The sequence below is a fragment of the Dendronephthya gigantea genome, unplaced genomic scaffold (genome assembly GCF_004324835.1).
Source record: "Dendronephthya gigantea isolate DGI-Jeju-01 unplaced genomic scaffold, DenGig_1.0 000165F, whole genome shotgun sequence".
NCBI lineage: Eukaryota > Metazoa > Cnidaria > Anthozoa > Malacalcyonacea > Nephtheidae > Dendronephthya > Dendronephthya gigantea.
In genome coordinates this window covers 111,172-134,861 of record NW_021163175.1, presented here as the reverse complement: position 1 = coordinate 134,861, position 23,690 = coordinate 111,172, and the positions used below count along the sequence as shown (strand labels likewise).

Genomic DNA, 23,690 nt, shown 5'->3' with positions numbered 1-23,690 from the left:
GATAAATCATTTATGCATTAGCTTGCAATGCACCCAGATGTGACCTACTTTAGTATTTTACTCTGTCTAATGTCAGATGATTTTACTCATCAGTGGAAGAGTACTGTCAGTTAATAAGTTAACAAAACTATCTGTCAGTGTCTCTTGTCAACCCATTAGCTTGCAATGCACCCAGATGTGGCCTGTTTTAGTATTTTACTCTGTCTAATGTCAGATGATTTTATTTATCAGTGGAAGAATATTTATCAGTGGAAGAATCATTGACATTGAATATATTTATATAATGGTTACCTTTGTTTCTTGTGCAAGCTTCTCCAAGTTTGAATATTCTTTCTCGATAGGCGCCTTTGGATCAAACTTTCCATCTTCTTTGTCAAGAATTCCTTCCAGTTCTTCAACGCTGTTCTTCCACTCACCGTAATCGACAGTTGCTGGTGGTTCTGGCGCTTTGGGCTCTTGTGCAAACAACTCATCAATATCCTAAACAGAAAACCACATCCTGAGCTTTTGCACAGACTTGGCTAACAACAACAAACTCGACAATCCTATCCTGACTAAATCTTCTTCAGTAACTACCAATATCCAGCGAGGATGAAACCTTATGAGCACTGGCTTATCACTTCAAACTTTGTTAAATCGATTTAGGAGTTTTTAAACATTATAAGTTTGAAAAACCTCGAAAGTTCCTTCCACAACCAAATCGTCTTCTTTCTTCTCAACCACTACGAATTCGGTTACAACTTCAAGTTGAGGCTGAGCATCGAAACTAGAAGTAGTTAAATTAAACATATTTCATAACTTTGCCATTCCATTTTTCTCAAATACAAACAAAGAACCTTTGCTGAAAAGCGGTTCAATATCTCTGTATTTCACCCCTCAAATCTTCAAGGCACAAGATCTTCGGGGGAAAACCGTTTCAAGGGCAGTTTTAGTGCGTTAAAATGCTTCTGTTCACCTTTCCTTAGCTGTTTTTTCTTCGTTTTTATAATTATTCCAGGTATTCTTTAAATTGTTCATATCTTTAGACACCTTATCCTTATCTTTGGGAGAAATTGTGGACACTGTTACGAGGTATTCAGCCCGTTCAGAAAGGCTATCAATCCTGTCGGGATTGCCATCCATTTCAGCGGAAATAACCTAAAATTAAATTAAAAGTTACGTCCATTGAGCTCTTTCAACTTATACAAACGTCCTTGTAGGTAGAACCACGTAAGTATTTAATACTGCAAAGCTTTCGGTCCGTTAACCTTGCAGTATTAAATACTTGTATAAAATACTGCAAGCTAATTTACCTGTATTTTCATATCACCATGCAAAATTGCAAGAATATTATCACCAACGTCCATTCAAGAATTATTATTTCTACGTTATTATTTTCTATACTCCTAACAGTCATTACCTCGAAAGCTTTTAGGGAGCTGTTGTTTATAAAATGGTCGGAACTTACTTCAAAGTCGTCTTTCTGCTTTTCCATCCTTGCTCGATCTTTGGAAGGCTTCTTCAAGTTGCGAACCTGCTGTCTGGCATTGTCGATAGATTTGTTCATTTCACTACAATCGTTCCGCCATTCGTCAAGCTTGACAATGTCTTGAGTTCCAGATATCACACTGAAATCATAGGCGAACAAACCACTTTGAATCACAGCATGTTTTCAACAAGAATATCAAGAAATATTGTGGCTCTTCGCGGGTAAATCGGTCAGGATTGAATACGCAAACTATAGCAGTTTAAACTCGGAGTATATCTACTTAAAAAACAGGGCCGGTTGTATCAAGCCCGTTTAGCTTAAACGGTGAATAAGTCGAAATTAAATAACACTCTTACATCTCTCTTGAATGAGTCAACTTGAATATTATGCACTGAATATGTAGTTGTAAACAGTATCTTTGTATTAAAGTTAAAAATATTTAGTTCGCTTGTTGAATAAAACGATAGACTTGCTTTCTATTTTGAACTTATCCACCGTTTAAGCTAAACGGGCTTGATACAACCCCAGTATAGTTGTTGTAGAACTTCTGTAGAAGACAACAAACATATAAACTGATTTCAAAATTAACTTACATTGGTTGGACAACGTCAAATCTTTGCACAATTGTACTCCAAGAGTTCTGTGTGTTCTCGATTTTGTCTTGAATTTCTTTCTTATCTTTCTGAGCGACAGGATTTTCTTTCAACAGAAGATTACCTCCGTCAACAACTTTGTCAACACGAGCTTGATTCTTTTCCTTATCTTCCAGAAATACCTTGAACAAAGAGAAAGTGATATGGATAATGGATATGTTTTGATTTCAATATACAAGATATTTTGCCAGATATTTTAACAAAGGATATGTTTTGATTTCAATATACAAGATATTTTGCCAGCCTACCTTCACGAAGTTCGCTTGTTTTTCTCTGACGCTGTTGTCACTTGTTGGTAATTCGCACGCATCAATTTCTTTCTTCGTGTTTTCCATCCAAGGCTTCAAGTCGTCCACATCATCTTTCCATTCCTGGTAATCTTCAACAAAACTTTTTTGATTATCAAACCTACGAGAGAGCAGATTATTATCACGTAAGAAAGGACAATACAGGATTGGTAGATCTATCCATGTATAAATAAAGTTAGTTTAGTTTAGGTTTCCTCCTGTAGTAACACTGGATCAATAAGAGATGATCCTTACTGGACCTCTAGGAAGAACAGTTTAGAACTGGTAAAACGTCTCACCTGTTCTTTTTATCTTCCTCATCTTGCTTTAATTTATCCCATCGTTCTCGTAAAGCCTTCGTATCATCTTCGGTCTTTTTTCGGTCGCTTTCATCTATTGACGGTTCGTTGGCCAATTGGTCGCCTTTTTGAAGTAGTATAGTAATTCTTGTCTCGTATGTGGATAATACGTTCACCATTTCCTGCGATGATAATAAAGTTAGTTTAGTTTAGGTTTCACTGGTAACACTGGAACAATAAGAGATGATCCTTACTGGACCTCTAGGAAGAACAGTTTAGAACTGATAGGCCTATCCAGTATAAATAAAGTTAGTTTAGTTTAGGTTTCCTCCTGTAGTAACACTGGATCAATAAGAGATGATCCTTACTGGACCTCTAGGAAGAACAGTTTAGAACTGGTAGTGCTATCCAGTATAAATAAAGTTAGTTTAGTTTAGGTTTCCTCCTGTAGTAACACTGGATCAATAAGAGATGATCCTTACTGGACCTCTAGGAAGAACAGTTTAGAACTGATAGTGCTATCCAGTATAAATAAAGTTAGTTTAGTTTAGGTTTCCTCCTGTAGTAACACTGGATCAATAAGAGATGATCCTTACTGGACCTCTAGGAAGAACAGTTTAGAACTGATAGAGCTATCCAGTATATATAAAGTTAGTTTAGTTTAGGTTTCCTCCTGTAGTAACACTGGATCAATAAGAGATGATCCTTACTGGACCTCTAGGAAGAACAGTTTAGAACTGATAGAGTATCCAGTATAAATAAAGTTAGTTTAGTTTGGTTTCCTCCTGTAGTAACACTGGATCAATAGAGATGATCCTTACTGGACCTCTAGGAAGAAAGTTTAGAACTGATAGCTATCCAGTATGATAAAGTTAGTTTAGTTTAGGTTTTCCTTAGTAACACTGGATCAATAAGAGATATCCTTACTGGACCTCTAGGAAGAACAGTTTAGAATGATGCAGAGTTATCCATATAAATAAGTTAGTTTAGTTTAGGTTTCCTCCTGTAGTAACACTGGATCAATAAGAGATGATCCTTACTGGACCTCTAGGAAGACAGTTTAGAATGATAGAGTATCCAGTATAAATAAAGTTAGTTTAGTTTAGGTTTCCTCCTGTAGTAACACTGGATCAATAAGAGATGATCCTTACTGGACCTCTAGGAAGAACAGTTTAGAACTGATAGAGCTATCCAGTATAAATAAAGTTAGTTTAGTTTAGGTTTCCTCCTGTAGTAACACTGAATCAATAAGAGATGATCCTTACTGGACCTCTAGGAAGAGCAGTTTAGAACTGATAGAGCTATCCAATATAAATAATATACTCACATCAAGAGTGGTGCATTTATTAGCGAGATCTTTAGCCTGGTCCCCAGGTTCCCCTTGCGCGGCAAGCTTCTTCTCGTTCGTCTCAATCCATTTAATAACGGTGGTATATTCCTTCCTCCAATCACTTAACTCCGTGATATTTTGAATACCAGAACGAACACTGTAAATAAAAGTTAAAACAACTATATCATACTATTGTTATGTCAGAGCCACTGTCCATCTTCGCCCCCTTGTCTAAAATCTTAAATACAAGAACTCGAACTAAAACTTGGACCAATTCTTTCTAGGATGGAATTTTTCAAAATATAATACAATCCATATCGCATGAAAAGGTTCATCTAAGGTTGAAAGAGTTACCTTGTATTAATCAGACTTACATTTTTTGCAGTTCTTCAACTTTTAGCACAATTATCCTCCATGTATCCCCTATAGTCTTCGTCTCTTCTTTGATATCATCCCCCTTATCCTCAGGTACCCCTGGAGCATCAGCCAACTTGCTACCAAACTGTACAACTGTTTCAACGCGTTTATCGTTTGCAGGTTGGTCTTTGTTGAATTTCTAGAAAGAAAATCACAAGGACAATGTAGTTCACTTATCTATTGCCCACTAAATTGAATCCTTTGCAAACCCAACAAAAACTTACATTCAGAAACGCGGCTTGTCTGTCTCTCTCTGTCTTGTTGCTGGTTGGTTTTTCATACGATTCTAACTTGTGTTGACAATCGTCAAGCATCGAGTTCAGACCATCGTAGTCTGTTCTGTACTGCTTGTATTCCGTTATCCATTGAATTTTATCATCAAGCCTGTTGTATTAACAAGAGAATGACTTTTAAAGTGTTTTAACTGAATGGAACAGAATGAAGAAGGTGAAACAAAAGATTGGACCATAAACAAAATAAAATAACCAGAAACGAAACTATTTAAAGCTGAGTAAAAGAAGATAGTTTAAATTATTGAAATAGAATCGAAATAGTTTTGAATTCAATTGAACAGAAATGAGATGAAATCGAGCGAAACAAAGCAACTTACCTTTGTTTACGATCAGTTTCTTCATTCTTCAATTTATCAAATCTTTCTTTCAAAGTTTTCGTGTCATTATCTGCTTTCGACTTATCATCAGGAGTTATGAAGTTGCTTTGTGATATCGTCTCTCCTCTTGCCAATAATGGAGCAATCTTGGCCTCGTATTTCGCAATATCTTTCACATCAACCTGAACAAAACACGGTTCATTTGTGCACAGTTTGTTGCGAGAACAAAGAATTAATGTATTACAACTAAAAATGCCTAGTATTTTGTACAGGTGAATCACTCACCTCTAGTTTCTTTCGCTGTTTCTTTAACTTGTCAAGATCATCGCTGTCTTCTTCCCGTTGATTTTGCTTGTCTTCAGCTTTCTCAATCCAGAGCAATACAACATTGTAGTCATTCTGCCATTTGCTTAGCTGTACAGCATCTTGAAGACTAGAGTCGACACTGCAAAGAGAAGAATCAATGCCTTTGAATAAAGGTTTCATTCCATAGCATCTATTACAGTGTTACTGCAGGAGGAAACCTAAACTAAACTAACTTTATTTATACTGGATAGCTCTGTCAGTTCTAAACTGTTCTTCCTAGAGGTCCAGTAAGGATCATCTCTTATTGATCCAGTGTTACTACAGGAGGAAACCTAAACTAAACTAACTTTATTCATACTGGATAGCTCTATCAGTTCTAAACTGTTCTTCCTAGAGGTCCAGTAAGGATCATCTCTTATTGATTCAGTGTTACTACAGGAGGAAACCTAAACTAAACTAACTTTATTTATTCTGGATAGCTCTATCAGTTCTAACCTGTTCTTCCTAGAGATCCAGTAGGGATGATCTCTTATTGATCCAGTGTTACTACAGGAGGAAGCCTAAACTAAATTAACTTTTCTTCCTCTATTATAAACAACATACGTTTTTTTATTCTCATCAGCCTTGCCAACAATTCCCTCCCAAGTTTCAGGCAACGATTGAAGATCCAGTTCAATCTTTTCACGTTTATCACTCGGAGCGATGTTTTCATCCACAAGTTTCCTACCATCACTAACAACATCATTAATCAACTTCTCTTGAGCACCCTTTCTTTTATTGAAGTCCTGAAAAAATAAAAATGATTTTCAATAAAATCTCGGCCTCTTCGAGCGAAAAAGCTTTGGTCAAAACGATAATTATCAACAATATACCAAAAGAAAGAACACTCACATTCAGGAATCTTTTTTGTTTTTCTCGTTCGCTGACGTCGCTGGTTGGTGTGTCGAATTTATCTAATTCATCTTTCGTCTCGTCGAGTTTTTCTTTGACATCGTCTGCTCTCTGTTGCCAGACTTCATACTTGTCTATGTTCTCCAAATTCTTCTCAAGTCTAAAGAAAAAATCAAATGTTATTTAACATAATGAACTGAAGAGGGCTTCGAAAAACATTTCAAAGTGTGAAAGAAGTTGAGATTTAATCTATTACCTCTGGTCTTCATCATTAACGTCGTTTTCCAAGGTGTTAAACTTATTTTCCAATTCATTTGACTGTTTATCTATTTCTTCTCTATCGCAATTTGGAAGCGATGGCGTATTAGAAAGATGGCGTCCTTTTGAAATTACTTCGTTGAGTTTGACTTTGTATTCAGGGAATTCGCCAATGATGCTCTGAATTAAAACAGCGAACGATTAAACTTATTTGAGCGGGCATGTTTAGTTTAGGTTTTCTCCTGTAGTAACACTGGATCAATAAGAGATGATCCTTACTGGACCTCTAGGAAGAACAGTTTAGAACTGATAGAGCTATCCAGTATAAATAAAGTTAGTTTAGTTAAGGTTTCCTCCTGTAGTAATACTGGATCAATAAGAGATGATCTTTTCTGGACCTCTAGGAAGAACAGTTTAGAACTGATAGAGCTATCCAGTATAAATAAAGTTAGTTTAGTTTAGGTTTCCTCCCGTAGTAACACTCGATCAATAAGAGATGATCCTTTCTGGACCTCTAGGAAGAACAGTTTTGAACTGATAGAGCTATCCAGTATCAATAAAGTTAGTTTAGTAGTAGTAGTACATACCTTAAGAATGACTTGTTGTTTCTGAATACTTTCTTTGTCGTTGCTGTCGTCATCCTTAACATCGCGAAGTCGCTTCTCATTCGTGATAATCCACGTGATGATGACGTCATAGTCCACACGATATTTGGCCAAATCTTGCAAGTCCTTTTTACCAGACTCGGCACTAAATATCAAAGAAATAATCCCCGCTTAGACACATCACAAAACACTGATACAAAGGTAGCCACGAAATCATTAATACCTCTTTTTAGCATCGTCAAGTTGGTTTGAGAAATCATTCCAATTGTTTTCAATATCTTTCGTCTCCCGGCTGATGTGTTCTTTTTGTTCTGGTGTAAGATATTCGCTATCTTCCAAATCTTTCCCGCGGTAAATAATTTGATAAAGTCGCTCTTTTTCCCCAGGTTTGTCTGCCATGATTTTCTAGAAATCCCAGAGAAATTCCATTTAACATCTTCCATTTGTGATATAATTCCTACGCCTGCAAGCTCTATAATCTAGCAATAAAACTAACTAAAATAAACTAACTTTATTTTTACTGGATAGTTCTATCAGTTCTAAACTGTTCTTCCTAGAGGTCCAGTAAGGACCATCTCTTATTGATCCAGTGTTACTACAGGAGGAAACCTGAACTAAACTAACTTTATTTATACTGGATAGCTCTATCAGTTCTAAACTGTTCTTCCTAGAGGTACAGTAAGGATCATCTCTTATTGATCCAGTGTTACTACAGAAAGAAAGAAACAAGCATGCAACCTCTATAATCTTGCAAATGCAACTCACAGTCATGGTAGTGATTTGACTCTTCCGTTCCTCGGGATCACTGGTTGGTTTGGAAGCTTCTTCAACATCTTTCTTGTTATTTTCCACAATTTCTTTCGCTTGAGTTGCATCCTTACGCCACACGTCATAATCGTCCGACGCTTTCTCAGCCTTCTCCAAACTAAAGGAGAAACAAATTTCCATTTCAAAACTCCAAAAGAAAGACTTCTATTAATCTCAACCCACCAACAGAAAAAACCCCCTGAATTGTTCGATATTTCCCCAGACAATATTGCCTAATCTGCTTTGTCTCAACTAAATAAATTTAGAGTTTCAAATTCCAAAGCTGAATTCCTATTAATCCCAATGGAATCCGGGACAAAATCCTGAAATAGGCAACCTTGTTTTGGGCATTTTTTTAACTTACTTTTCTGACGAGTCGTCAGCCATTTCAATGACGCTGTCCCACGTTCCAGAGATACTCTCGAGGTCAACTTCAAACTGTTCGCGTTTCTCAGAAGGAATAACGCCTTCATTCACCAGAGAACGACCGCCAGAAACAATCTCGTTCACGCGTTTATCACATGCAGGCTTCTGCTTCGCAAAGTCCTAGAAGCAAAGATACAGATTTACTTATAATTTTCAGCGAAAGATTTCACTAAAGTGCCTTCATGTAACAGATGAGAGCTTCACAAACCTCCAAATATTTATCCTGTCTCGCTTTATCGTGTTCATCCAAAGGTGGGACATTGAATGATGTAATTTCTGTTTTTGTTGTAATAAACCATTTGTCGAGATCATCTGCTTTCGTTTGCCACTCGTCCAGTCTCGCAGTATTATTTGTATCTATTTGATCATTGATACTGAAAAAAATTGACAGAAATATCGATTAAACTACTCGGTAACTTTATTTATACTGGATAACTCTATCAGTTCTAAACTGTTCTTCCTAGAAAAACTAAATGCCAATGTACCTCGATTCTTCTTTCTTTGTACCATCATCAAGGGCATCTAATCTTTTCTCCAATTCTTTCGTATCATTGACAAATTTATCCCTTTCATCAGGAGGAAGAGTGTCTTTGTTTGCAAGCTTGTCATTCTCTCCAATCAGTCGGCGAAGACGGACCCTGTAGATGGTAATCTCTTCAATGATTTCCTGTTAAAAAAGAGATGAAAATAAGTAATAAAATCCTGCAACCAGACAAAGACGAGAGGGAATCTCAGGCGCAAAGTTGAAGGAAAAACAAGAATTAAAGGTAGGAGAAGTTTTTAATGAATTACTGTGAACTAAATGTAGTTTCAATGAAATGAAAAAGAAGATTCACATAGCTTGGAAGATCAGATGTATTTGATAGTTACCAGTATGACAACGCGTCTTCTCTTCAATGCTTCCTCATCACCGCTGGTGTCATCTTTCAGCTCTTGTAAACGTTTTTCATTTTTGATAATCCACGTTGTTATCACATCGTATTCAACTCTATTGTCCTCCAGCTGTTTGAGATCTTTCTTACCAGTTGTTAGTCTGAAAAAGTGGCAGAAAGCTAGATAAGTATCACTCGATCAAAAAGAGATGATCCTTACTAGACCTCTAGGAAAAACAGTTTAGAACTGATAGAGCTATCCAGTATAAATAAAGTTAGTTTAGTTTAGGTTTCCTCCTGTAGTAACACTGGATCAATAAGAGATGATCCTTACTGGACCTCTAGGAAGAACAGTTTAGAACTGATAGAGCTATCCAGTATAAATAAAGTTAGTTTAGTTTAGGTTTCCTCCTGTAGTAACACTGGATCAATAAGAGATGATCCTTACTGGACCTCTAGAAAGAACAGTTTAGAACTGACAGAACTATCCAGTATAAATAAAGTTAGTTTAGTTTAGGTTTCCTCCTGTAGTAACACTGGATCAATAAGAGATGATCTTTACTGGACCTCTAGGAAGAACAGTTTAGAACTGACAGAACTATCCAGTATAAATAAAGCTAGTCAATCTCCTTACCTTTCTTGAACGTCTTCTGCTTTCTTCAAAAGCTTGTCCCATTGATCGCGGTAATTATTAAGGTCTTCTTTAATCTTGCTAAGATGCTGGTCTGGAACCAAGTTTTTCTTCACGACCAAATTTCCATGGCTGAGAACATCGTCCACGCTTTCTTGATTCTGCCCGCGTTCTTTCAAGAATTTCTGTGGATGGAAAAGAAAAAATATGTGAATAAAACCTCAGGTATTCAAGTATCATTTGGTTGAACTAAGTGTTTAACTCGGAGGTGAAGGTTTGTGGAAATTCAGCACCTCAAGGAAGAGAGTTTGTTTTCCTCTTTCCACAGGATCGCTGCTTGGTATGGCACAAGAATCCAAACTTCGCTCAGTATCTTCCAACCATCCAGACAACGCTTCGGACTTTTGAGTCCAGTTTAAATACTCTTGAAGTTTATTCACTTGCTCGTAAAGACTAAATAACAAGGTTGAAATCAATACGATTAGACCCTAAAACTGATAGAGTTATAAAGTATGAATAAAGTTAGTTTAGTTTAGGTTTCCTCCTGTAGTAACACTGGATCAATAAGAGATGATCCTTACTGGATCTCTGGGAAGAACGGTTTAGAACTAATAGAGCTATCCAGTATAAATAAAGTTAGTTTAGTTTAGGTTTCCTCCTGTAGTAACACTGGATCAATAAGAGATGATCCTTACTGGACCTCTAGGAAGAACAGTTTAGAACTGATAGAACTATCCAGTATAAATAAAGTTAGTTTAGTTTAGGTTTCCTCCTGTAGTAACACTGGATCAATAAGAGATGATCCTTACTGGACCTCTAGGAAGAACAGTTTAGAACTGATAGAACTATCCAGTATAAATAAAGTTAGTTTAGGTTTCCTATGAGTTAAGACTTACACTCTCTCAACATTGAAAGCTCTTTCTTTCAAACTATCCCATTTTTTCTTCACAGTTTTGATTTCAACGTCAATGTTTTGACCATCTTCGCTTTTCGTCACAGGATCACTGACAATGGCGTTAGCTTTGTTCTCAAGCAAAGTCACATTTGTCTCGTAAACTCCAATTTCCTGTGTCATTCTCTCAATATTTGCATGCTGTCTTCTTGTGGTGGTAAGATCTAATGTGGATGGTTCCTTTTCGGCGACTTTAACTTGGCTATCTACCCTTTCAATCCAGCTTACAACTTTGCGGTCATCGCCCCACCAAGCGTCTATCTCTTCACTATTACCAGGAACTTCTGGTTCGCTGAATAATGCATCTGGTGCGCTAAGAATCAGAGTTAAAATACTCATTAGTAAACTATTAAATATCTATCACGAATGATTTCTTATTGATCCAATGTTACTACAGGAGGAAACCTAAACTAAACTAACTTTATTTATACTGGATAGCTCTATCAGTTCTAAACTGTTCTTCCTAGAGATCCAGTAAGGATCATCTCTTATTGATCCAGTGTTACTGCAGGAGGAAACCTAAACTAAACTAACTTTATTTATACTGGATAGTTCTATCAGTTCTAAACTGTTCTTCCTAGAGGTCCAGTAAGGATCATCTCTTATTGATCCAGTGTTACTACAGGAAGAAACCTAAACTAAACTAACTTTATTTATACTGGATAGCTCTATCAGTTCTAAACTGTCCTTCCTAGAGGTCCAGTAAGGATCATCTCTTATTGATCCAGTATAACTCTAGTTGCAATCTTAAACGACGTACACTAACCTCTCTTCGACAGTTAGTATTTCAGGCACAATAATTTCTGCCGATTTTCTTTCAGTAACATAATTTTCTGTGACAACAACAGTAGATTTCGGTGGTTCTTGACGCTTTATTCTAAACATTCAAAGCATTAAAGTTATTCACAAAAGATTAAACGTGAATCAATGACATCTCTCCAAGGTAATACTTACGTTTCTTCTCTCTCAGAAACCAACTTCGTGAGATCATCAAACCGGATCTTGTACGAACCCAAATCTTCTTGGATTTTCTGACGATCATCCTGGACTAGTTTTGGATCATCGAGAAGTAGCTTTGCGTATTCTGGCAAGTCATTGTACTCTTTCTCGACCTTTTTTAAACCTTCACGGATTACCTGGCAAGATTATTTTTGTATTTTATACGCAATCAAACTTAAAAATTAGTTAATCCTTTGAAGATTCTACCGTTTCTAATAGCATTCTTTCCAGTGCTCGTTGTTTGTAATGTTTTCAAAAACTGTAATCTTTAAAACGTTGTTTGAACTAAACGTTGTTTTGATAAACTAAACTTCAACTTAGATCCAACTAAACCTACCTGCATTTTCGCATTTTTCATTGCTGTTTTGTTCGGTTCATCAATGATTTCGCCAAGTTCTGAGCTTTCTTTTTCAACGTCTGACAAAGCTTCGTCCACCTCTCTGCATTCTCGTTTCCATTTTGTCATCAGTCGTTCTCGATAAATCTCCTCATCAACTGCACCTTCATCATGTCTGGAAAATTTAAGTTGAGAAAGTGTTTACATGAGAGTTTCATCAACTATCATTGCTTGATCAAACGAGAACAAGAGTTGCATGAGAGTTGACAAGCGAGAGTTTACATGAGAGTTTCATCAACCATCATTGCTTCATCAAACGAGAACAAGAGTTGCATGAGAGTTGACAAGCGAGAGTTTACATGAGAGTTTCATCAACTATCATTGCTTGATCAAACGAGAACATGACTTACTCTCCAGGAGCACCAAACAGATCATGATGCATCTTCCAGTCGAGATTATAATCATGGCGACGATTTTCAACAATTATTAACTCCTCGAGCACACCGCCCTGGGGTAACCCCGAGATGAAACGCTTTGCTCTAAACGAAAAAAAAACACGCAAAAAATCACGAATTTGCTTAGAAAAAGCGTTTCCAAGTGATTAACAATTGGTAAACAAGTTGTAAGACATATCCAGACTACAATTTATGCAAGACAGCTGGGGCCGGTTGTATCAAGCCCGTTTAGCTTAAATGGTGGATAAGTCAAAATTAAATAACACTCTTACACCTCTCTTGAATGAGTCAATTTGAATATTATGCACTGAATATGTAGTTGCAAACAGTATCTTTGTATTAAGGTTAAAAACATTTAATTTGCTTGTTGAATAAAACGAGAGACTTGCTTTCTATGTTGAACTTATCCACCGTTCAAGCTAAACGGGCTTGTACACCCGACCCCTGGACGTTTGGCGCTCTATGTGTGAAAGTTTCGAGTGGAATTCCGTCTCTCAACAGATTTCCAGTGAGAGTTTTCGTCTCTCAACGGATTTCCAGTGAAGTTTTACTGCAGGAAACTTACGCTTCGCTTCTTGAGTAAACAGATCGTATGAGGGTCCCCCAGCGTTCCTCCGATGACGTCACTTGCTTCTGGAGTCTGTCCTTTTGTGATTGGTCGATTGTCGGATCCTCCAAGACCTCCCAGGATGTTTGCCGAAATTCGTCAAAACGAGGCTGGAACACGTGGATATCAGAGACGAGCAACTATGGACAAGACAATTCATATTAATCGGAGCTATGACGTTACCTTGTATAGGTGAGACAATGGAATACGCATGTCTAAATATTAAAAACCGCTGTACCTCAATCTGCGTTTCTTTGGCTCGCACTTCGGCTGGATTACCCTCAACTGCGCCAATCTTATCATCTTTTTGTATCAAAACATCGATTTCTTTATCCAATTCCTGATAGGTCTTATTTAGATCAACTAGTTTTTGTTTTCTGTCAGCTTCAAGCTTGTCTACCGCACGTTTGTATCTATGAAGAAAGATGTTATAATTTCTCATAGTTAAAACGCAAAAAGCACTAAATGAAATCGAAAACAGCTCGAAAACAAACCTGTGTTTGGCATCACCAGCTCTGTCGGATAGTTTTTTAATCTCCTTTTTCATTTCAGTCATTTGTAGTCTGATTTTGGACTTTTGATCTGAATTAAGACTGGGTTCGTTTGTAATTTCTTCGCCATAAGCAAACGTTGATCTTGGAACTTCGTCTGATTTGATCTTCTCTTCTAAACCCTGGGAAAAACACACAAAGCACTAGTCTAGAAACTTTCAAATTTATATAAACAAAGAGATTAAGAGATATAGGATAAACCCTTCGACAATACTCCCAGCTTTACTCTGTCTAATGTCAGATGATTTTACTCATCAGTGGAAGAGTACTGTCAGTTAATAAGTTAACAAAACTATCTGTCAATGTCTCTTGTTAACCCATTAGCTTGCAATGCACCCAGATGTGACCTACTTTAGTATTTTACGTCTAATGTCAGATGATTTACATAACGTATTGACAATCTTACATCACATTCATTCATTTGTTGTTTTGCCCTGAAGATATCACTCGATGGCTTTCTATTTTCCAGAACCTCAACGCTGTCTTCGACAGAGTCCATCCAATCGCCGATTTTCTCACATTTTTTACGCCATTCGTCCAGCGATGTTTTCTGTTTACCACTGCTGTCTAAGTGACTTGTGATCCTAAGAAATATAAGTAAGGATCATCTCTTATTGATCCAGTGTTACTGCAGGAGGAAACCTAAACAATATTATGATACCTTTCATCCTCTGTTTCAATATCATGCGTCACAATTGTCCATCGTGAAACGAGCGATTCCAAACCATTGTGAAGTTGCTTCAGTTCCTCTGGGTCAACACCATCTTCTCCGTCCATATTCTTTCTTATTCCTTGAAGCTCGTTTATTTTCGCCTGAATTTCCGCCATCTGATCTTTACTTTGCTGCAAAGAAAATGTACCGAGTTTTACTGAGTTTACATGAGAGTTTTATCAACAATCATTGCTTGATCAAACGAGAACAAGAGTTGCATGAGAGTTGACAAGCGAGAGTTGACATAAGAGTTTTAGCAACTATCATTGCTTGATCAAACGAGAACAACAGTTGCACGAGAGTTGACAAGCGAGAGCTTATACATGAGAGTTGACAAGCGAGAGTTTACATGAGAGTTTCATCAACTATCATTGCTTGATCAAACGAGAACAAGAGTTGCATGAGAGTTGACAAGCGAGAGTTTACATGAGAGTTTCATCAACTATCATTGCTTTATCAAACGAGAACAAGAGTTAGTCTTACCTTCAACATAACTGAGGTAGTATTGCTTGGTGGAGCATCTTTTATTTGCGCTATGTCTTTTTCTAATTGCATTACGAGTGTCATGATTTCATAGTAGAGAACCTTGTAGCGAACGACAATTTCATTTGTCGATATTGTAGTGATTTCAAAGACGCTATCTCCATATTTCACAGTTGTTCGCCTAGCAGGAGCTTCAGGGGTTGACTAAGGAAACAAGAAAAATATTTCGAAACTGTTCTGGATAGTTCTATCAGTTCTAAATTGTTCTTCCTAGAGGTCCAGTAAGGATCAGCTCTTATTGATCCAGTGTTACTACAGGAGGAAACCTAAACTAAACTAACTTTATTTATACTGGATAGTTCTATCAGTTCTAAATTGTTCTTCCTAGAGCTCCAGTAAGGATCAGCTCTTATTGATCCAGTGTTACTACAGGAGGAAACCTAAACTAAACTAACTTTATACTGGATAGTTCTATCAGTTCTAAATTGTTCTTCCTAGAGGTCCAGTAAGGATCATCTCTTATTGATCTAGTGTTACTACAGGAGGAAACCTAAACTAAACTAACTTTATTCATACTGCATACCTGAACAGTGGTAGTTGTTGTCCTGGAAATCGTTTCACCTTGAATAGGCGGTTGTCTGAAAGGAAAGAACAACAGAGGGTGAATATAGTGCTGTGGTTTCACTCCAGAAACATTTTGGACATTGATTCTGACCCTGTAGTTTCCATATTACAAAAGTACTGAGAATTTCATGATTTTCATCATATCCATTGGGGCTGCATCGGTTAGCAGAAGTTAATTTTTTTCTCAAAAGTCGCAAAACGTCTGAATTTGGGAACCTCAGGAAGTTATGATTTTAAAAAACCTATTTGGTCAATGTGGGTTAACCTTTTCTCTTCATTTTTGATATCTTCGTTCAATGTTCCCATTCTTGAGTCAAATTCAGACATTTCGTATTGAAGTTGCGATAGTTCATCAGCGTCAACGCCATCGGCATTTTTCATTTCTGCCATTAGTTTATTCAACTCAGTTATCTTCGGTTGCAACTGTTCCATCTTGTACTTATTCTCCTGTGAACGATTATTATGATCAGAAACGCGCATTTGTAACACTGTCGATACATCGTGCAATTAATCGATAAATCGATCAACAAAGTATTGTAAATATCAATCAAGTTATCAAGTAGTCGAGTAATCAATAGTTCAATCAAGGAACTACGGAATTCAATAAAACAATCGTTATTACATTCAAGCAATCATTTTTCAAATGAAGTAATCAATATTTTAATCAAGCAATCAATAATCAAATGCATCAATCTTTATTCAATCAAGCAATCATCGTCAAAATGAAGCAATCAATATTTCAATCAAGCAATCAATACTCCATTCAAAAAATCGATGATTCAATCACGCCATCAATAACGAAATCAATCAATATTCCAATCAATCAATAACTAAATCATGCAATCAATAATTCAACCAAGGAATCAATAACTCGATCAAGCAATCATTACTCGAAACAAACAAGCAATAATTGATCAATGAAGTAATCGATAAATCAATAAAGCATGATAATCATACCAGAAGAAGTCTCGCAGTTTCCTGGCTTGGTTGTCCCTCTCTGATTGTGGTAGTGTTTGAATCAATCACTTCCATAATAGTGATGATTTGATAGTAAAGGATCTTGTAACGCATCACGATCTCGTTTGTTGAAACGGTTTTAATTTCAATCACTTTATCTCCATCACGCAACTGGTACGTGCGACCACCCTGGATGAAAACAAAGACGTCAATAAATATCACACATTACTTTACTTTACGAGTGAAAATCTCATTTTTAACCACAAGATGTGTTCGGAAATACGAACTAGCTTCCCGACAAATCGATTGAAAGACTAGTAAACAAGTCATTTGAGTTAATAAACTTGCAGCAAGGTTATCAGCTAAAATGTAAACACGCAATGCAAACACATTTTGATCAGAATTGAAGACACGGCGTCGCTCTAAACACTTACATCAACAACTCTTGTTTCGGTTGTATAAGTTATTCTGGTTGTCAGCTGCGGTTGCCTGAAACAAGAGAGCAAAAACGATTTATCAAAAGCAGAATAACCAGGTGATCAAGCTCTTATATTTCAGCAAATATACGCTCAAAAGTTTGGTCAAAATAGAAATACATTCTTCAGCATTTAATCGTTTAAATCTTTTGTTATTCTTTAGGAAACTAGTCGAGACTTTAGGATTATGTTTAGTTATACGAACTATAGCTTTAATATAGCCAAGATAAAGTATATTTCATACTAACTCTCCTGACGAAGGCCCTCAGGTCGAAACATCGAGAAGTGTTTTGTCTATTTTAGGCAGTTGTTATATCACATTTGATATTTCAAGAGGTATCAAGTTCTTTCAACCGAGAAATAGATTTTTACTTGGCATATAGTCACAGTCATTTTCGCAATTCCAGAGCACCTGGAAACTATAAACACAACAGAAACTTATCCTTCATATTCTCACCTCTTTTCTTCATTTTTAATGTCCTCATTTAAAGTTTCCAGTTTGGAGTCGAAATCTGACAGTTCAGACTGTAGCTGAGCCAGTTCATCTGCATCCACACCATCAGCGTCTTTCATTTGTGACATCAATTCGTTCAATTCTGTGATCTTCGGTTTAAGCTGTTCCATTCTCTGTCTGTTTTCCTACAAGAACAAAGATTTATGATCAGAAAACGCACAAAAAGGTGACTTCCTAGTGTAATAACACTGGATCAATTAGAGATGATTCTTACTGGACCTCTAGGAAGAACAGTTTAGAACTGATAGAGCTATCCAGTATAAATAAAGTTAGTTTAGTTTAGGTTTCCTCCTGTAGTAACACTGGATCAATAAGAGATGATCCTTACTGGACCTCTAGGAAGAACAGTTTAGAACTGATAGAACTATCCAGTATAAATAAAGTTAGTTTAGTTTAGGTTTCCTTCCTGTAGTAACACTGGATCAATAAGAGATGATCCTTACTGAACCTCTAGAAAGAACAGTTTAGAACTGATAGAGCTATCCAGTATAAATAAAATTAGTTTAGTTTAGGTTTCCTTCCTGTAGTAACACTGGATGAATAAGAGATGATCCTTACTGGACCTCTAGGAAGAACAGTTTAGAACTGATAGAGCTATCCAGTATAAAAAAAGTTATTTTAGTTGTATGAAAGAAAAAGAACAAAAAGCTTCAACTTACATCAAGAAGTATTGCAGTTTTCTGACTTGGTTCTTCTTCGTTGATGACTTTCATATTGGATTCGATGATTTTCATAATTGTGATGATTTGATAGTAAACAATCTTGTATTTAATCACAATTTCATTCGTAGAAACACAGGTAATCTCGATCACCTCATCGCCAATTGTAAGACGAGCTTTATGCCTCTGCAATGATTGGAAAGAAAAACAGTGTCAATAACAAAACAAACTCTACTGAAATCTTTCACTAGACATGCAGTAAACATATTTCAGACATCGCTTACCGGAACAACAGTCGTGGTAGTTTTGTACGTGACAATTCTTGGTTGCCTAAAACGTGATGATTCGATATGAAACAATGATAATCCTTAAGTTATAAAGAAAACTGAAGTGACTATATGATTTTCGACATGGCCGGTCGAATTGAAGCTAAACAAAGCAGCTATAGGGCAATTAAAATGACTATACTTTATGTTTGTGTTGCTTCTGGTGTGTCAAGACCTCTTCCTTACCTTTTGTTTTCATCGTTACAGTGTTGAATCAAAGCCGACCAACGGCTGCCAAGTTGTCCTAGTTCTGTTTGGATTTCTGAGAATTCCTGACGATCAACTCCTTCAGCTTTTGACATTTCTCTGTTTGTCTCGTTTAGTTCCTTAATCTTCACCTGAAGCTCTTGCATTTCCTTGTTGATTTCCTGAGATGAAAGAATAAGTTGTTAGTGACAAAGTCATTCAGTTTAGGTAAACTAAGTTTAGGTTTCCTCCTGTAGTAACACTGGATCAATAAGAGATGATCCTTACTGGACCTTTAGGAAGAACAGTATAGAACTGATAGAGCTATCCAGTATAAATAAAGTTAGTTTAGTTTAGGTTTCCTCCTGTAGTAACACTGGATCAATAAGAGATGATTCTTACTGGACCTCTAGGAAGAACAGTTTAGAACTGATAGAGCTATCCAGTATAAATAAAGTTAGTTTAGTTTAGGTTTCCTCCTGTAGTAACACTGGATCAATAAGAGACGATCCTTACTGGACCTCTAGGAAGAACAGTTTAGAACTGATAGAGCTATCCAGCATAAATAAAGTCACTTTAGTTGACCTACCCGCAAAGCCTTTGCGTTTTCCTGACTGGGTTCTTCGTTTCTGATCTTCTCCATTCTTGCCTCAAGTCCCTTAATGGTATAAAGAACTGTGTAGTATATCGTCTTGTATTGCAGGACAATTTCATTGCTTGACACTGTGGTTATGTCAATATCTTCATCACCAATTCTCAATGTGGTTGTGGTTGGAACAGAACTCTATGAAAGAAAAAGAAATTGAATTTATATATAGTTCTCTCAAACGTGGTGGTCTAGTGCAGATAGTATTCTACAATAAGCTGTCGTGATTTGTGTCTGAACTACCTGAGAAAGATATCTCAAACGTTGTGGTCCAGTGCAGATAGTATTCTACAATAAGTTGTCGTGGTTTGTGTCTGAACTACCTGAGAAAGATATCTCAAACGTGGTGGTCCAGTGTAGGTAGTATTCTACAATAAGTTGTCGTGGTTTGTGTCTGAACTACCTGAGAAAGATATCTCAAACGTTGTGGTCCAGTGTAGGTAGTATTCTACAATAAGTTGTCGTGGTTTGTGTCTGAACTGCCTGAGAAAGATATCTCAAACGTTGTGGTCCAGTGCAGATAGTATTCTACAATAAGCTGCCGTGGTTTGTGTCTGAACTACCTGAGAAAGATATCTCAAACGTTGTGGTCCAGTGTAGGTAGTATTCTACAATAACCTGCCGTGGTTTGTGTCTGAACTACCTGAGAAAGATATCTCAAACGTGGTGATCCAGTGTAGGTAGTATTCTACAATAAGCTGCCGTGGTTTGTGTCTGAACTACCTGAGAAAGATATCTCAAACGTTGTGGTCCAGTGTAGGTAGTATTCTACAATAACCTGCCGTGGTTTGTGTCTGAACTACCTGAGAAAGATATCTCAAACGTGGTGATCCAGTGTAGGTAGTATTCTACAATAAGCTGTCGTGGTTTGTGTCTGAACTACCTGAGAAAGATATCTCAAACGTTGTGGTCCAGTGCAGATAGTATTCTACAATAAGCTGCCGTGGTTTGTGTCTGAACTACCTGAGAAAGATATCTCAAACGTTGTGGTCCAGTGTAGGTAGTATTCTACAATAAGCTGCCGTGGTTTGTGTCTGAACTACCTGAGAAAGATATCTCAAACGTTGTGGTCCAGTGTAGGTAGTATTCTACAATAAGCTGTCGTGGTTTGTGTCTGAACTACCTGAGAAAGATATCTCAAACGTTGTGGTCCAGTGTAGGTAGTATTCTACAATAAGTTGTCGTGGTTTGTGTCTGAACTGCCTGAGAAAGATATCTCAAACGTTGTGGTCCAGTGCAGATAGTATTCTACAATAAGCTGCCGTGGTTTGTGTCTGAACTACCTGAGAAAGATATCTCAAACGTTGTGGTCCAGTGTAGGTATTCTACAATAACCTGCCGTGGTTTGTGTCTGAACTACCTGAGAAAGATATCTCAAACGTGGTGATCCAGTGTAGGTAGTATTCTACAATAAGCTGCCGTGGTTTGTGTCTGAACTACCTGAGAAAGATATCTCAAACGTTGTGGTCCAGTGTAGGTAGTATTCTACAATAACCTGCCGTGGTTTGTGTCTGAACTACCTGAGAAAGATATCTCAAACGTGGTGATCCAGTGTAGGTAGTATTCTACAATAAGCTGTCGTGGTTTGTGTCTGAACTACCTGAGAAAGATATCTCAAACGTTGTGGTCCAGTGCAGATAGTATTCTACAATAAGCTGCCGTGGTTTGTGTCTGAACTACCTGAGAAAGATATCTCAAACGTTGTGGTCCAGTGTAGGTAGTATTCTACAATAAGCTGCCGTGGTTTGTGTCTGAACTACCTGAGAAAGATATCTCAAACGTTGTGGTCCAGTGTAGGTAGTATTCTACAATAAGCTGTCGTGGTTTGTGTCTGAACTACCTGAGAAAGATATCTCAAACGTGGTGGTCCAGTGTAGGTAGTATTCTACAATAAGCTGCCGTGGTTTGTGTCTGAACTACCTGAGAAAGATATCTCAAACGTGGTGATCCAGTGTAGGTAGTATTCTACAATAAGCTGTCGTGGTTTGTGTCTGAACTACCTGAAAAAGATATGGATACTTGCCTCGGACTCAACAATTGTAGTTGTTCTGTAAACAGTCTCCGTAGCCAGCGATGGTTGTCTAAAAGTAATCGTAAATCGTTAGGATTTTACTCTGTCTAATGTCAGATGATTTTACTCAACAGTGGAAGAGTACTGTCAGTTAATGAGTTTACAAAACTATCTGTCAGTGTCTCTTGTTAACCCATTAGCTTGCAATGCACCCAGATGTGACCTACTTTAGTATTTTACTCTGTCTAATGCCAGATGATCTTACTCATCAGTGGAAGAGTACTGTCAGTTAATAAGTTAACAAAACTATCTGTCAGTGTCTCTTGTTAACCCATTAGCTTGCAATGCACCCAGATGTGGCCTACTTTAGTATTTTATAGTTGAAATCAAAAGAGATTCTCATCAATGGCGGTCGTTACGGGATTGGAAAAAGATTTTTTTACAATTCACCTTTTCTCTTCTTCGTTAATATCCTCCGTGGCTGAGGACAAGCGGGAATCGAAGTCTGATAGTTCAGACTGTAGTTGAGCAAGTTCGTCTGCATCAACGCCATCAGCGTCTCTCATTTCTGACATGAGTTCCTTCAGCTCAGCAATCTGAGGCTTCAATTGTTCCATCCTTTGTTTATTCTCCTACAAAAGAGACCGCAGTTGTCATGACCATCAGAAAACAAACAAACACACAAACAGGTAAACAACAAATAAAGAAACATGAGTTTTGAAGAGTTCTAAATATCGCAAGGCAGAATCCATATAAACTTTAGACAGCCGGATTTTCCGTTGAGTGAAGGGTACTTGACTTGGGTATATAGGAAGAATTATTTTGTATATATTCTTTACCAGGGGCCGGTTGTATCAAGCCCGTTTAGCCTAAACGGTGGATAAGTTCAAAATAGAAAGCAAGTTTATCGTTTTATTCAACAAGCAAACTAAATGTTTTTTACCTTAATACAAAGATACTGTTTACAACTACATATTCAGTGCATAATATTCAAGTTGATTCATTCAAGAGAGATGTAAGAGTGTTATTTAATTTTGACTTATCCACCGTTTAAGCTAAACGAGCTTGATACAACCGGCCCCTGTTCTATAACGTTTCAAGCAAATACGAAAGTTATTCTTTATGAAAAAACTCACATCAAGCAATCTTGCAGTTTCCTGGCTTGGTGGGCTGTCTTTGATGATCCTCATGTTCGATTCAATCCTTTCGATGATGTAAATTATTTTGTAATAAACAATCTTGTATCTTATCACTATTTCGTTGGTTGAAACAGATGTAATCTCGATAACTTTATCTCCGATTGTAAGTCGAGCAGTCTATATGAACACAAATAAAAAATCACGGGAATTAAGAGGAAAAATTATTGGATTTTTTTTTAAAAAACATGGATTAATTCCGACTCAAACTAGAATAATTGGCGATTACCTGGTATGTTGTTGAGGTTCTAATTTCTCTCACGACTGCTGGTTGCCTTTGGGAAGGAAATATTTTATTATTTTAGAGAATTCGATGTTTAAAAATCGATGAATTTCTGAGTATTTAGACACAGTTTATCGCTAATCGATGAATTTCTGAGTATTTAGACACAGTTTATTGTTTGGCAAAGATAGTAATGATCGTTTAGTAGCGATTTCTATAGCCTTTTGAAAGAAACGAACGAACGGTAGACATTCGTTGAAAAGAGTTTAAAAGCCGTAAATCTATGGAAATGAATAATTATCTTATGTTATTGCTAGCCAGCGCTGAATGAAAAATTCACGAAAGGTTCAAAAAATTTTAAAAATTTATGTCAAGGTCCGTGCGATTTTTTCTTCTTTTGATAGATGTGAACGAGTACTTAGTTACAGATGCTGTGATGTATAAGAGCTCTTATTCAAACATCAGTAACTACTTCACTCGTTCCCATCCACCAAAAGGAGAAACTCGCGGATTAAAATCGCAGTAAAAATATACAATAAAAATAGCCACTTATGCTTCTGCAAAAGGACATTGTTAGTTCTACCTCTTCGATTCTTCATTACTGTGTTGTATCAGCGTTGACCAGCGACTGCTGAGTTCCCGTAACTCTTTTTGAATGTCCGAGAATTCTTGACGATCAACTCCGTCAGCTTTGGACATTTCTTTATTTGTTTCGTTCAGTTCCTTGACTTTAGCCTGGAGTTCGTGCATTTCTTTCTGAATTTCCTAAAATGAATGAAATCGCTTCCCTATAACACCATGGATATTTGACATCAATTTGAAATCACCTCTCATCTTCTTTACCACGCCATTCTATATCCCTGGGGTCCCCCCATCTTAATACCCCCTCAATCCGTCCGATTCCCCTCTTACGAAG

General features: G+C 37.0%; 1 protein-coding gene across 3 annotated transcripts in view; it reads right to left on the bottom strand.

The window, feature by feature from the left end:
- Window positions 1-23,690, bottom strand: part of LOC114537828 (nuclear anchorage protein 1-like) — a 74,879-nt gene that overhangs the window by 44,286 nt on the left and 6,903 nt on the right. For 2 of the 3 annotated variants that reach the window (XM_028558926.1, XM_028558927.1), the window contains exons 11-59: window positions 23,358-23,539; window positions 22,781-22,826; window positions 22,492-22,671; window positions 21,806-21,987; window positions 21,368-21,425; window positions 19,288-19,482; window positions 18,699-18,880; window positions 18,471-18,516; window positions 18,187-18,372; window positions 17,471-17,652; window positions 16,972-17,026; window positions 16,538-16,726; window positions 15,846-16,027; window positions 15,540-15,594; window positions 14,957-15,160; window positions 14,423-14,604; window positions 14,168-14,345; window positions 13,705-13,883; window positions 13,449-13,623; window positions 13,169-13,350; window positions 12,559-12,687; window positions 12,149-12,323; window positions 11,767-11,948; window positions 11,579-11,689; window positions 10,757-11,125; window positions 10,154-10,313; window positions 9,864-10,045; window positions 9,228-9,390; window positions 8,843-9,024; window positions 8,566-8,731; window positions 8,296-8,477; window positions 7,890-8,049; window positions 7,348-7,529; window positions 7,107-7,269; window positions 6,518-6,699; window positions 6,262-6,421; window positions 5,974-6,155; window positions 5,350-5,509; window positions 5,065-5,246; window positions 4,679-4,838; window positions 4,412-4,593; window positions 4,035-4,194; window positions 2,708-2,889; window positions 2,370-2,529; window positions 2,062-2,243; window positions 1,448-1,607; window positions 956-1,137; window positions 676-766; window positions 292-480 (exon numbers count right to left, since the gene is read on the bottom strand). In XM_028558926.1, coding sequence (XP_028414727.1) covers window positions 292-480; window positions 676-766; window positions 956-1,137; window positions 1,448-1,607; window positions 2,062-2,243; window positions 2,370-2,529; window positions 2,708-2,889; window positions 4,035-4,194; window positions 4,412-4,593; window positions 4,679-4,838; window positions 5,065-5,246; window positions 5,350-5,509; window positions 5,974-6,155; window positions 6,262-6,421; window positions 6,518-6,699; window positions 7,107-7,269; window positions 7,348-7,529; window positions 7,890-8,049; window positions 8,296-8,477; window positions 8,566-8,731; window positions 8,843-9,024; window positions 9,228-9,390; window positions 9,864-10,045; window positions 10,154-10,313; window positions 10,757-11,125; window positions 11,579-11,689; window positions 11,767-11,948; window positions 12,149-12,323; window positions 12,559-12,687; window positions 13,169-13,350; window positions 13,449-13,623; window positions 13,705-13,883; window positions 14,168-14,345; window positions 14,423-14,604; window positions 14,957-15,160; window positions 15,540-15,594; window positions 15,846-16,027; window positions 16,538-16,726; window positions 16,972-17,026; window positions 17,471-17,652; window positions 18,187-18,372; window positions 18,471-18,516; window positions 18,699-18,880; window positions 19,288-19,482; window positions 21,368-21,425; window positions 21,806-21,987; window positions 22,492-22,671; window positions 22,781-22,826; window positions 23,358-23,539 — 8,040 coding nt within the window. The remainder of the gene's footprint in view (window positions 1-291; window positions 481-675; window positions 767-955; window positions 1,138-1,447; window positions 1,608-2,061; window positions 2,244-2,369; window positions 2,530-2,707; window positions 2,890-4,034; window positions 4,195-4,411; window positions 4,594-4,678; window positions 4,839-5,064; window positions 5,247-5,349; window positions 5,510-5,973; window positions 6,156-6,261; window positions 6,422-6,517; window positions 6,700-7,106; window positions 7,270-7,347; window positions 7,530-7,889; window positions 8,050-8,295; window positions 8,478-8,565; window positions 8,732-8,842; window positions 9,025-9,227; window positions 9,391-9,863; window positions 10,046-10,153; window positions 10,314-10,756; window positions 11,126-11,578; window positions 11,690-11,766; window positions 11,949-12,148; window positions 12,324-12,558; window positions 12,688-13,168; window positions 13,351-13,448; window positions 13,624-13,704; window positions 13,884-14,167; window positions 14,346-14,422; window positions 14,605-14,956; window positions 15,161-15,539; window positions 15,595-15,845; window positions 16,028-16,537; window positions 16,727-16,971; window positions 17,027-17,470; window positions 17,653-18,186; window positions 18,373-18,470; window positions 18,517-18,698; window positions 18,881-19,287; window positions 19,483-21,367; window positions 21,426-21,805; window positions 21,988-22,491; window positions 22,672-22,780; window positions 22,827-23,357; window positions 23,540-23,690) is intronic. The other variant, XM_028558928.1, reaches the window with a different exon arrangement.